The sequence below is a fragment of the Crassostrea angulata genome, chromosome 5 (genome assembly GCF_025612915.1).
Source record: "Crassostrea angulata isolate pt1a10 chromosome 5, ASM2561291v2, whole genome shotgun sequence".
Classification (NCBI taxonomy): domain Eukaryota; kingdom Metazoa; phylum Mollusca; class Bivalvia; order Ostreida; family Ostreidae; genus Magallana; species Magallana angulata.
The window spans coordinates 57,878,057-57,891,781 of record NC_069115.1 but is presented as its reverse complement, the minus strand read 5'-3'; the positions used below and the strand labels follow the sequence as shown (position 1 = coordinate 57,891,781).

The following is a 13,725-nucleotide window of genomic DNA, read 5'->3' as shown; positions in this document are numbered from 1 at the left end:
TATATAGGGACAGTGTCAAATGCGTTACGAGAACGACTGTTTGGGGTAAAACTTGAACAGGTACGGCTAGATTGAGTGTGTGGACTACCCTGCTCTTTCTAATCTTCGTGTGATTTAACCTACGACACAGAGTGTGCGGTCATCCCTGCTCTGTATCGCATCAATACAAGTGTGCGGTCATCCCTGCTTGTATTGGTGGTGGTTGTGGCGGAGTACTAGTGTGTGGTCATCCCTGCTGGTGTTCTGGCCTTTCTAGCGCAAGTGTGCGGCACTCCCTGCTTGCGTTAGGTTGCGTTGTTGGCGCAAGTGTGCGGTCATCCCTGCTTGCGTTAACGTTGGTACCTGTTCAGTTGCGTAGGTGTGTGGTCATCCCTGCCTGCGTAACGTTTAGTCCCTATATATGTGCAGGACCGGTGATTAAAGTCTGCACTTGTAAATATTGGCAGCAATCAGGGCTATCCGATTCTATCTCGGGTACGGGCCCGCGGGGATCACAGGCAGTGACCCCCTTGCACGTTACACATGTATTTTCAATCGATTGCGTAGAATAACAATAATCCTCTCTCTCTCTCTCTCTCTCTCTCTCTCTCTCTCTCTCTCTCTCTCTCTCTTTCACATAAACAAGCTTTTAAATAACTGAAAATTACCCGAATTCTCAAGCAGAATATATACGTCGATCATACTTAATGTTTTTGTAAAAAGATACTAATATAATACATAGGACTTTGGGGTCACCGGGACCCACCATCCTTATATTCGAGCGTTTATAATCAAATGTTAAGCCAAACAATGCATTTCACCTTACGTATACTTAGACATGTCTATGCTCTCGATGTTTTAATTCAAAATAAATAATAAAGATCGTAGGGTAGGTGATGTTCCATGGTAAAATTTCTTTGATATTTAAATAGACGCTTGAGATATTTCTTCTCGTGATTACCGGTATACTTAAAGTAATAAAATTATTTACAATTTTTATAGGTTTGTAGATTTAAGACCTACAGTCATCAAATCCCTCTGTCTTGTAGAAATCCAAGAAACATATCCTTTTATTTTTTTATTCTTTCGAATGACTGTAAATTAATCAGTTTAAAAATAAAGTTCAATGGGACAATGTAAATTAATGAAGTTTTAATAAAAGATAACTATATATACCAGCTAATATCATAATAACAATGGAAGAGTCGTTAAAACACTAGTTAGTATAACCAATTACTTAAACAGTTAAAGGTGCGTTAATGGGTGTCTGGTCGTATTTGAACACAAGGACAGCGTAACCAAAATGTTTTTTTCTGGGTTTTTTTAGTTACACAATTGAACACACGCGTTTTCTTCATATTGCACCATTGAAATCAGTCTAATGTAGAGAAATTCCTCAAGTTAATAAGACTCGCAAGTTGTACATTTTTTTGCCAGAAGGAGTATGATTTAACTTTATTTGGACAATTTTTTTGAGGGCTGGGGGGGGGGGGGGCGCCGGGTGCGACCTCCTTTACTCCGCCACAGATTTACCGCTTATTCTATAAAATGTTTCCCTTTCCAAGTTTTGTGGCATGCAACATAAATGATAATTGATTAATAAGTAAGTAATAGAAAGTGTTAGACTTTTATGCATCCCCCCATCCTTTGTAATGTTTAGAACTAACCTACATCTTCACTATAATCAAAAAGGGACCCAGCAAGTATATCTGGCCCCGAGGTTATAAAACTTTCTTGAGTACGATCTCGTACTCCAAATCGTACTCCGTGCTCCAAATCATACTTGTACTCAAGGTATCGAGGCTATAAAACTTGTTCATACTCATACTCGTACTCCGGCTGAGTACAAAACGGCGATTTTCTGAGTAAGCTTTGAAGCTTTCTCAAAATCGTACTCAAGACATGTAATCTAAATAAAATGCAGTGCAAACATATAATATTGTTCATATTGTAACGTTGCTGTATTACATGCTATAATTTAATCATATATACATGTATATGAATTAAAATGGAAAGTTTTTACCATTTCATTATTGACATATCTACATGTTGATATAATGGAGGTGAATTTAAGAGTAAGGGCGAACTGCAACCAAGATTATCAAAATAACTTTTAGATAGTTTGCTTCATTAATTTATGTACATATACATGTAAATCTACGTACAAAATACTATCGTTGAATAGCTCGACTTTGTAAGAATTCTGTTTTTAGTCAAATACGACCCATACACCCCATCATTTAAAACAAAGAAATCAATGCTCATGTATCGTTATTAATCAATTTCAATCAGATATACTTGCTGGGTCCCTTTTTGATTATAGTGAAGATGTAGGTTAGTTCTAAACATTACAAAGGATGGGGGGATGCATAAAAGTCTAACACTTTCTATTACTTACTTATTAATCAATTATCATTTATGTTGCATGCCACAAAACTTGGAAAGGGAAACATTTTATAGAATAAGCGGTAAATCTGTGGCGGAGTAAAGGAGGTCGCACCCGGCGCCCCCCCCCCCCCCCCAGCCCTCAAAAAAATTGTCCAAATAAAGTTAAATCATACTCCTTCTGGCAAAAAAATGTACAACTTGCGAGTCTTATTAACTTGAGGAATTTCTCTACATTAGACTGATTTCAATGGTGCAATATGAAGAAAACGCGTGTGTTCAATTGTGTAACTAAAAAAACCCAGAAAAAAACATTTTGGTTACGCTGTCCTTGTGTTCAAATACGACCAGACACCCATTAACGCACCTTTAACTGTTTAAGTAATTGGTTATACTAACTAGTGTTTTAACGACTCTTCCATTGTTATTATGATATTAGCTGGTATATATAGTTATCTTTTATTAAAACTTCATTAATTTACATTGTCCCATTGAACTTTATTTTTAAACTGATTAATTTACAGTCATTCGAAAGAATAAAAAAATAAAAGGATATGTTTCTTGGATTTCTACAAGACAGAGGGATTTGATGACTGTAGGTCTTAAATCTACAAACCTATAAAAATTGTAAATAATTTTATTACTTTAAGTATACCGGTAATCACGAGAAGAAATATCTCAAGCGTCTATTTAAATATCAAAGAAATTTTACCATGGAACATCACCTACCCTACGATCTTTATTATTTATTTTGAATTAAAACATCGAGAGCATAGACATGTCTAAGTATACGTAAGGTGAAATGCATTGTTTGGCTTAACATTTGATTATAAACGCTCGAATATAAGGATGGTGGGTCCCGGTGACCCCAAAGTCCTATGTATTATATTAGTATCTTTTTACAAAAACATTAAGTATGATCGACGTATATATTCTGCTTGAGAATTCGGGTAATTTTCAGTTATTTAAAAGCTTGTTTATGTGAAAGAGAGAGAGAGAGAGAGAGAGAGAGAGAGAGAGAGAGAGAGAGAGAGAGGATTATTGTTATTCTACGCAATCGATTGAAAATACATGTACTACTTGTGATAAAAAAGCTTCTTCGCATTTTCATGTGAGAGATTTATCTCTATATAGCTTAGATGTAGGAATATTCATCTCTTAAATCCTTTATCTCATTAGCAGGTAACTATTTAGATAAAGTAACCAAATATTTATGTCAAATGCATCAAAATTAACACAGTCATGTATTTCGAATTTTAAAGATGAATAGGAAAAGGCTTGCTCAAAAATATCAAATGACGTTACTTAAGATTAAAAATGACACAGTAGGTGTATGTATAAATTCTAAACACACATTTTCAAGCCTTGACTAAGTGAGAAAAACTTGAACCATCAATAAAACCCCACAAAAAGGGTGACAGCAACTTTAGTACACAGTTTCTTGAACACGTTGTTTCGGTTAAACGTGGTCCTCATATTGGAAATTTCTTAAACTCTCGTGCACATTCCCAAAAATATTGAAATGAGAAACTTTACGTGTGTCCTTGGCTTTTGGCATATGTTCATTGATGCAATTCCAACCCCAACCCCCACCCCACCCCTTCTAGATATTAGATGGGTTTTTTTCTCACAAGAATTAAGGCAAATATAGTATGTTGCAATTAAATTGGAATACCCATATAATTTCCATAGTGTATACTTTCTGAGTGTGAAAATAAACGGATCTTCTCAGTATTTTCCCAAGTATATGTTTGTATTTTTTAATTAAACTCTTCCCCGTTTTTCCTAATACAGGAACTGCTCACTAAATATCTTAAGTGATATACTCTCTTCATATCCGTGTAAATTCGTACTTCTTTCTTTTATATTCATATCGTTCCTAACAACATAATTATACTTAATCATCACAAGCATGAATCACTACCCGAGTCTCATGAGAGAGAGAGAGAGAGAGAGAGAGAGAGAGAGAGAGATAGATTTGACATAAACACAATTTGTTGATAATTTTACCAATTACACTGGATTTATCGTCTTTGTTGCTCAAAAATTCATAAGTTATAGATGCAGACACACCTCCATGCTTTCAGATGAAGAAGGTAATATGAACATGTAAATAATGTGTTACATTTTGTTGATAAATAATTAATCTGAATAAATGTACAGTTTGCCTACATGCCAGGACTATTTACATGAATTACCGTTCTCTGTCTTTCTCCGTAGACGTAAAATTTCATCGATCGGCTTTTGGAGCATACTCCAAATAGTACTCAGCGGAGAACGTACTCCAAAACTTTTATAACCTCGGTTTTTAGAGTCGTACTCAGTGGAGCACATACTCGGAGTACGGAGTACGAGTTGGAGCATGAGTATGGAAAAAGTTTTATAACTGATTGAAATTGATTAATAACGATACATGAGCATTGATTTCTTTGTTTTAAATGATGGGGTGTATGGGTCGTATTTGACTAAAAACAGAATTCTTACAAAGTCGAGCTATTCAACGATAGTATTTTGTACGTAGATTTACATGTATATGTACATAAATTAATGAAGCAAACTATCTAAAAGTTATTTTGATAATCTTGGTTGCAGTTCGCCCTTACTCTTAAATTCACCTCCATTATATCAACATGTAGATATGTCAATAATGAAATGGTAAAAACTTTCCATTTTAATTCATATACATGTATATATGATTAAATTATAGCATGTAATACAGCAACGTTACAATATGAACAATATTATATGTTTGCACTGCATTTTATTTAGATTACATGTCTTGAGTACGATTTTGAGAAAGCTTCAAAGCTTACTCAGAAAATCGCCGTTTTGTACTCAGCCGGAGTACGAGTATGAGTATGAACAAGTTTTATAGCCTCGATACCTTGAGTACAAGTATGATTTGGAGCACGGAGTACGATTTGGAGTACGAGATCGTACTCAAGAAAGTTTTATAACCTCGGGGCCTGACCTTTGGAACTCACTCTCCTAGTATTCGCTCGGCCAAATAGACAATACAAAAATCTTGCTTTTGAATACAAACGATCAATTTTGATTAAACTTCCAGTGACCTTTTATTTCAAACGAAGATGAAGAAGAAACAGCTCAACAGAATTTTTTTTTTCAAATTTTCCATAATAATAAAGCATGTTTATTTTTACAGCAAATGAATAAAGGACTGCGAACGATAGCATTGTCTAGCCATCTAACTAAAAGTTATTTTTTGAAAGTTGTCTAATCAAAGTTATTTTTTTATTATAATGTAAACATTTATGTATATTTTCATTGAATATAAATGATTTGGTCATACAAAGAGATATAACTTTGTATTTTGGATTAAAATGGCTCATTTCATTATAGAAAATAACGGAAAACGAAAAAGTTTTTTAACCCTCCCCCCCCCCCTGAAACAAAAATTCCTCCAAAAAAAGAATTTTGCTTTGTAAATTTTCGAAAACTAATTAACAGATATGAATTAAAATGAAATTTTACTTTAATATATATCGTAAATGTGTTATAATTAAGTTTTTATGCACATATTGCCGCTAAAAAATATTTTCCTCACTCATAGAGACCGATTTCAATGAAAATTTTTAATACCCCGCGTTAGCAAAACTTTTGTTTAAAGATAATTAGTTTGATTACAAATTTTATTTTGATATAAATTGATTAGGATTTGATTATACTTTTTAGTAGAAAACTTAGTTTTTCTGACAGAAATTCCGAAATATTTGGATGTAAAACGTAGGCGGGAAACGGGCGTTAGCGTTCACAGTTCTTTGAAATCTAGAAGAAAAAACAACAACAACTATGCTTAGTCTAAATTATACATGTAAGAACATTTCCACATCCAATTACATCGTATTTCTGGTTTCCTATAATAAAACGACCCTCTAATCACACACTAAAACTAAATACGAAAAAATACAGTCAAATATAACAAAATATCCACCGATTATTTTCTCCGCTGTTTCTTAAGAAAACCGATTTTGATTCATAGCTTTGTAGAAACCAGCAAGGCTGAAATCTACACAATCCAGTTATGCATTTGATCTGCAAGGTCGCTACCTTCATACCCGCATGAATGAAGAAAGCCGGGGTTTTTTCCCCATGAATTGATCAGAATTTCAAAGGTTACCATACACGTACTATACATAGAACCTCACAGCTGATGAAAAAAAAATCATCTTGACGCCGATGTTTCCCCTTTCCCCCTTAACTTTTCAGAGTTGTACATGTAGTTTTTTAATTAGGCATGACAGCCAGCAATAAAATGACAGTCATACATGTTCCTCTCTTAACCTATGTCATGCTCTCCCGGATGACTTAATCATGACATAATACATGTAAGAGTTCATATTTCACCGAATTCATGTATTTTAACCGATCATGCTAACGCTAGAAAAACTAATGGACAGTGTGTTCCTTTACACAGCTTGTGTCTAATGAAATACGAATGTAGTTTATCAATTGGATATCCTCAAGCAACAATCAAAATATTTCTTAGAGAAAAAGTGAACATATGAAAAAGGTAGGTACATTTAATAAAATATCATTAACAGTCAAGAGGTCTGAATGCTCGAGGCCATTTTTAGACTGTGTTAAGGTTGAATAACACACCTGAAAAAATTCAATCAAATTAACATTAAATTATTTGATTATGAAATATTTAATCATAAATAAACTGCACATATGTCAAATAAGCGAAAAATACTCAGTTTGGGGATAAAAAATGAATATCTAAAAAATTCAGTTCAGTAAGTAACAACAAAAGCCCCTTCGGGATTCGAACTCGGGATGTACAGATAACAAAAAAAACGACACTTTATCCACTCGGCTATGGAGTAAGTAATGTTTTTGTCGATAAAATCCTTTTAATAAAAAACAATGTCGTTTCGATAAGAGGTCAGCCATTTTTTGATGATGTGTTATTCTACCTTAGTCTCCTTGAAATTCTATCCTTGGAGTTCTATATAAAAATATAGGAAAATATCAAAATTCATTAAGTAAAATATGTAATAAAGGTATACATTTCATAACATGTAATAAAGGTATACATTTCATAACATGTAATAAAGGTATAAATTTCATAACATCTAATAAAGGTATACATTTCATAACAAGTAATAAAAGTATACATTTCATAACAGGTAATAAAGGTATACATTTCATAACAGGTAATAAAGGTATACATTTCGTAACAGGTAATAAAGTTATACATTTCATAACAGGTAATAAAGGTATACATTTCATAACATATAATAAAGGTATACATTTCATAACATGTGATAAGGGTATCCATTTCATAACATGTAATAAAGGTATACATTTCATAACATCTCATAAAGGTATACATTTCATAACATGTAATAAAAATATACATTTCATAACAGTTAAGATCTATAAAATAAAAGTTCTAAATAAAAATATAGGAATATATCCAAAGCCATAAGGTAAGAATATATGGCTTTTTCTTTACTACATGATAGTTTATAGCTAAACGAGTCGTTATTAGAGTTTTAGGAAGATCTGATGTTTAATTTGTTGACCATCCCGCCTCCTTATAATGTAGGTATGGTATTGTATTTCAAAAAAACATAAAGCTATGAATATGAACTGATTGATATTTGAGTCATTGTTTGCCTTATAATAAGAGTATTTTTTTGATTAGAATCTGATTATAACATCACTTGAATCTCAATACGTGCCACGCCACGACCGAAATTATCACGTCATAATATTCAAAGAATGATTCCTTGTTACTTATATTTATCTAATATTCAGCAACTGTATGATTAGATTTTTAAATATTGATAAGCAAACCCAGCTTGTGCCCCAATTACACGTCATTTGAATATATTGGACTGTATAGTACAAAATCGATACGTAGTGTTATCACAGACAAAGACACGGAAAAATGTAAATATATATGCACAATGTCCACTTAATGTAAAACATTTCAAGATAGCAACAAGGAAGAGGAAAAAGCTATCAAATTTTCAAAACAAAATATCCTCTCCCTTCCGGAATCTAAATAAATATGATATATATGGATAATTAATTAATTTCAATCAAATCAATTATCATGATTTTGAATTTGAATTCCCATGACCTCTTATCCTTCCTCTTTGGATTTGATTTAAGCCCTGCTGTAGTGGATTTAGTGTTGATTTTGTATTGACTCAGACTTTGGTTCCTCTGTAGTGTGTCTTGGAGAATTAATAACATAGGGTATTTCATGTAAGCTTTGTCTATATACATTTGCTACATTGTAATTCAAATTTTAGATTGATCAATCGTGATAGAGAGAGGTATAAGAGATATCTACTGGCGACCTTTGTTTTGAACGAATAATATTTTACTCATTGTTATGCATACCTTTTGCATCTGAAGGAAAAATTAAATTAACTTCCTTCGTCATTAATTAAGAAAAACAAAATAAAACTGTATTGAAATTATTAATTTTTCTAAAAACTTTAGTTTGGTTAGGTTTGTATACCATGGTTGAATTGCATTCAAAGCGTAATATGATAAATTTACCTTTTTTTCGTTGAACGTGACGTCATACGAAAAAAGGTGCATGTCGTCGTTAAAATTGATATAAGATCTACATGCTTTTAAAAATGTTCACCATAAAAACCTAATACATGTTTATGTAAATGGTTAAATTTCAAATTAGGACGATAGAATTATTTTTGTTATTAAAACAATATCAAAACTAATTCTTATAGTTTTAGCAACGTCTTATGTAGCTTTGTTAAAGTATAAAAAAGGCAATGTATGTTACAAAGCATACATTCCTTTATAAAGTTTGCATTTTTTCACATTATCAAAATAAATTGTACTTTAAATGTACTTCGTTTTTTAATAATACTTATGATAACATATTCGCCTGTAAAGTACATACCCATTTCTTCAATAAGAACAAAAACCGGAAGTTCATTAACTGGAAAGTGCATCTTACGGATGGAAATGAAAAAATTCCAACTGAAAAACCGTCATTCTTAAGTAAAGACTGGGCTTTGCTCTATCAATTATTAAAAAGGTTTGCCAATACGAAGGGAACTATCTTTTATCCAAAAGATACCGCTTAACAAAAATATTCAAATAATAATTTCAGAAAAACTTTTGTCAATAAGTTATACATAATATTTATAATAAACAAAAATGACAGGGAAAAATATTTTGATACGTTATGTAATAATGTCGTAAAAATTTTTTTTTTCACTTCTGGAAAAAAAGTTACAATAATAACTCAAATACTTGTTTTGATCAATTAAAACTGCTTTGCAATGATATATATATATATATATATATATATATATATATATATATATATATATATATATATATATATATATATAAATATATATATATATATATATATATATATATATATATATATATATATATATATAAATATATATATATATATATATATATATATATATATATATATATATATATATATATATATATATATATATATATTCAAATCATAAATATCATCTGATGGTTTGTTTTGTAGACCCATTAAGACATACATTTACTACCATTGTTCCCGATAACCTTTCTGTACAGATACTTCTTGTCATATATCTTTATCCTTTCATGTATTTTGCTCTTTTAACTTCAAATTATGCTTAAAATTGTGTACTTTAAATAGAAGGTAAAAATGGCATTATGGGTTACAACGACCGGATGTCATATTCCGGAACATGCGATACGAGCTGGATACGAGGCGGACGGACGGCCTCTGTTTATTGCCCGGGCATCCATGGAAGGTACATTGACCCCCGGGAAATGTGGATTCCACCTTCCGGGCGCCCACATTCCTTACGGATGTAAAGAAAATATCGCCCATCAGTATGAGGTGCTAGTACACCCAAACAACGCCCAGGGGTTCTACGACTGGCAACGCGCTGCTGACGGAAATGTGCCCGAACACGCCCTCAAAACGGACACAGACACGTATGTGGGCCGAGCTTACTTCTCCGGGAGTCTGGTCCCGTGTAAGATTGCCACTAGCTCCCCCCACATGTGTGCTTATATGGGATACGGCGGGAAAGAACACAATACTAAAGACTATGAAGTCCTCTGTAAGATCAAGTAGCAGGGAGATGAGAAAATATGTTGCGAAGAGAAGAACAACAATCTCCATTTATTAACATTATAAAACACGTGCATAGATCCACAAATGTTCATTTTTTCAATCAAATATTTTTGTTTTTCTTTTAACTATACAATATTTGGACTGCAGGTGTAAAAAAAATCATCGAGTTTTAATTGAATATATTGGTTTAGTTTGTTAGGAACTTTTTATTTCCGTTATACATGATGTACTTTTAACTTGTCAATTCAAATTGAAATCAATGTACACGTATTGCATTTCAAGTTTTATCATACCTATGTATTTTTTTAAAAAATTGAAAAATGGACTAAAATTATCATTTGTTTAATCAGAAGGCAGAAATATTGCTAAAGATAAAGAAGACACAGACAATGTTTTTGTTTGATAGTACAGCAGTTTATACTTTATCCAAATTAAAAAAAAAATGTTTTTCATATTAATATAACATTGTACATTTCCGATATAAAAAGTTTTTGTTATATTATAGCTGTAAACTTTTGTGGTACACCATTAATATCAAAACTGAAAATCTTGTACTTCTTTTCCAAAATTATGCGAACTGTTCAGAACTGTTGTATAATTATAATACAAAGATTTTTTTTCCCGGTTGATACACATACAACCCATTCTGAGCTTCTTTTTTTTTTTTTTGCTTCAATGATTAGTCTTTTTATAAAACATGATTTTTTTGTTGATTCAAATGAATGTTATTTGACATACATGAAGTTATTACTTAACAACAGATTGACTTTTAGGTTGGAAAATATAAAAAAGAAAAGTATCAAATTGAACAATGAAAAGAGAATATAACGTTGCAATACTTACAACTTAAAAATTCAAAAAAAAAAATTTTAAACATAGCAAGGGCCGAAGGGTCACATTGCTTATTTTTGTAACAAGTCTTGTGTAAATATGTGTATCCCTTGTCAGTTCAGTGTTTTTAAATCATTTTGTTTCACTGTAATTGCAACGGTCAGCAAAAGCAACCTAAATACATGTCTTTGTGAGAATTGTAATCAAACCATTAAAATTTTTGATGGATATTGTGCATCCCTTTAATTGGTCCGGATTGACACTATCAGAAAATCTGCGCTACATAAAGATGAGTGCTTTGTATCATAGTCAGTTATTGAGACAGTTTGTATATAGATATGATAATCAAAACATTTAATATATAATCGAATTAAGAGAATTAAGAGACTATATTGTTCCGTTGTTATGAAAATTAAAACAAATGTTTGTGAGATTTGTACATTTACTATTACCAGACAAGACAAATACTGTTAGCTCATAACAGCTTTATTATCTGACTGTTTTTAGACAAACTGTCTACAGTTAAAGTTTTTTAGCACACACCAGCATTGTTCTATTCCAGAAAAATCATAATTGTTATTATCACGGATATGAAATTTGTAAAACAATTATTGATAGGCCGATTAAATAACATGTTAAGAGAAATTAAAGGTGTGTGTTTGAAGTAATCTTGTATAAATGAATTATCTTCCCAAGAACGGACATTGATTAAATATTCTTTATTCTTACTCCTTTTTAATGGTGCAAAACTAAATATAATGACCAATTTAGAGCAGTGTTTTGTGCTGTTCCGTTGATAAGACACGTGCCTAAATTGTATTGTAGGAAAGTAAATTGATTTTTATATCAGATACCTTTGTAGAATATATCTATTCAAGGTAAGTTTATATATACATATTTAATAACACACACTAAATCATGATAAATTACCAACGCGCTGATTTAAATATAACAAAAATAAAACGTGATTTATTTATATTCTGAAAAGTTGTATACATGTACATTATGCTTGTATGTTTGATTTACTGTTTTTTAAAATAATTGTAACGTTTCATATAAATTCTTATTTAAGTGTATATGTGCAATGTCTATAAATGTCTATAAATAAAACATCGTTTCAATATTCCGTCTTTTTTTCCCGTTCATATCGGTTCTCAAATTATAGTGCATATAAGGACTTCCTGTGTTAACATGTCAGGACAAAAACAAAAACGCTAATGGAGTCGAAGAATTTCGACTTCGGATATCTCGAACACCCGGATATCTCGAAGTTTTTCCGTGGTCCCCCGAACTTCGAGATATCGATATTTAACTGTAGTAAGTTTATATAAGTGTTACACATTGAGACAACATTTTGTCTTGCATTGCCAAAAAGGAGACAACCCTTCCGATGAATTTATGCGTCATGAGAAATTCCAATTTACTCACTTTCCATACTCCTTTCTGAAGTACAGAACTTTGAAGGGGAAATAATAAATTCATGTTAGAATAGAATTAGTTGAGGACTTGAAAATTTTCTAAAACTTTTTGCGAAACATTTATTATATAATACATAATAAGGCTTCCATATATAAAAAACAAGATTATAGATGATAATCGCTATCATAGTTATTTCCTTGTACAATATTTTTGCTTTATTTCCTTATTTTTCTGCTCTCAAGGTTTAGTGCATTACATAATGTTGTGGATTGAAGTTCAAAATTTTAATGACATTTGTACCGATTTCCATTATACACATTTTGATACATATACTGAGAATATACAAGAATTCGTTTGACAAATAAAGTAAAGGAATGTGATATTAATTATACATCACTTCTCCAGAATTTCGCTTTTGCCTATTCTTGGGAGATGATTGTTTGGAAATTTCACTCTGAGGAGTAACATGTATTTCTTTCTTATACGGACAAACATACATTTCATGCTCTTAGATTGCAAAATATGTCTGACAGGTGTCCACTAGAAATCGTGATACGTATATGTTGCTAAGTTGAGTGAACACAATTATATCATTGATGTTTGGTTAAAAACAAAAATACGTCATTAAAAATAGATTAGGCATGCATGTTACTTTTTTAACAACATAGACTGATTTTTATTCACCCAAGGCTATCAAAGAGTTCTTCGGTGTTTAAGATGCATATATCTTAACCTTTATGGTGTATGAAATTACAATTAATAAGGAAAAAAATCTGTTCTATGAAATACATGTATTTAGCATATTGAAATACAGGTATGTAGTAGTTTATAGTACTTTTTTACACAGGATTACAATATTGAAAAGATATCAGTGATTTCATATCAAAATATTACCTGAGTCGCATTAAAACTCATAGTAAAGATTTGGTTTGACACAGTGCACTATTTTCTTAAGTATTTTTGCAGCAATAAGATCACACCGTCCTTTATCAAATTAC

At 31.5% G+C, this 13,725-nt stretch overlaps 1 protein-coding gene across 2 annotated transcripts; it reads left to right on the top strand.

Moving 5' to 3' along the window:
- Positions 1–6,730: 6,730 nt before the first annotated feature.
- On the top strand, positions 6,731–11,737 carry LOC128182696 (uncharacterized). Of its 2 annotated transcripts, none has more exons than XM_052851414.1 (2): positions 6,731–6,895; positions 10,031–11,737. In XM_052851414.1, exons 1-2 carry the CDS (start codon positions 6,887–6,889, stop codon positions 10,475–10,477), a joined length of 456 nt encoding a protein of 151 aa, XP_052707374.1. In that variant the 5' UTR covers positions 6,731–6,886; the 3' UTR covers positions 10,478–11,737. The 2 variants fall into 2 exon arrangements, with proteins under 2 accessions (XP_052707374.1, XP_052707375.1); XM_052851415.1 differs by lacking the exon at positions 6,731–6,895 and adding an exon at positions 8,466–8,604.
- The last annotated feature ends 1,988 nt before the right edge of the window (positions 11,738–13,725 follow it).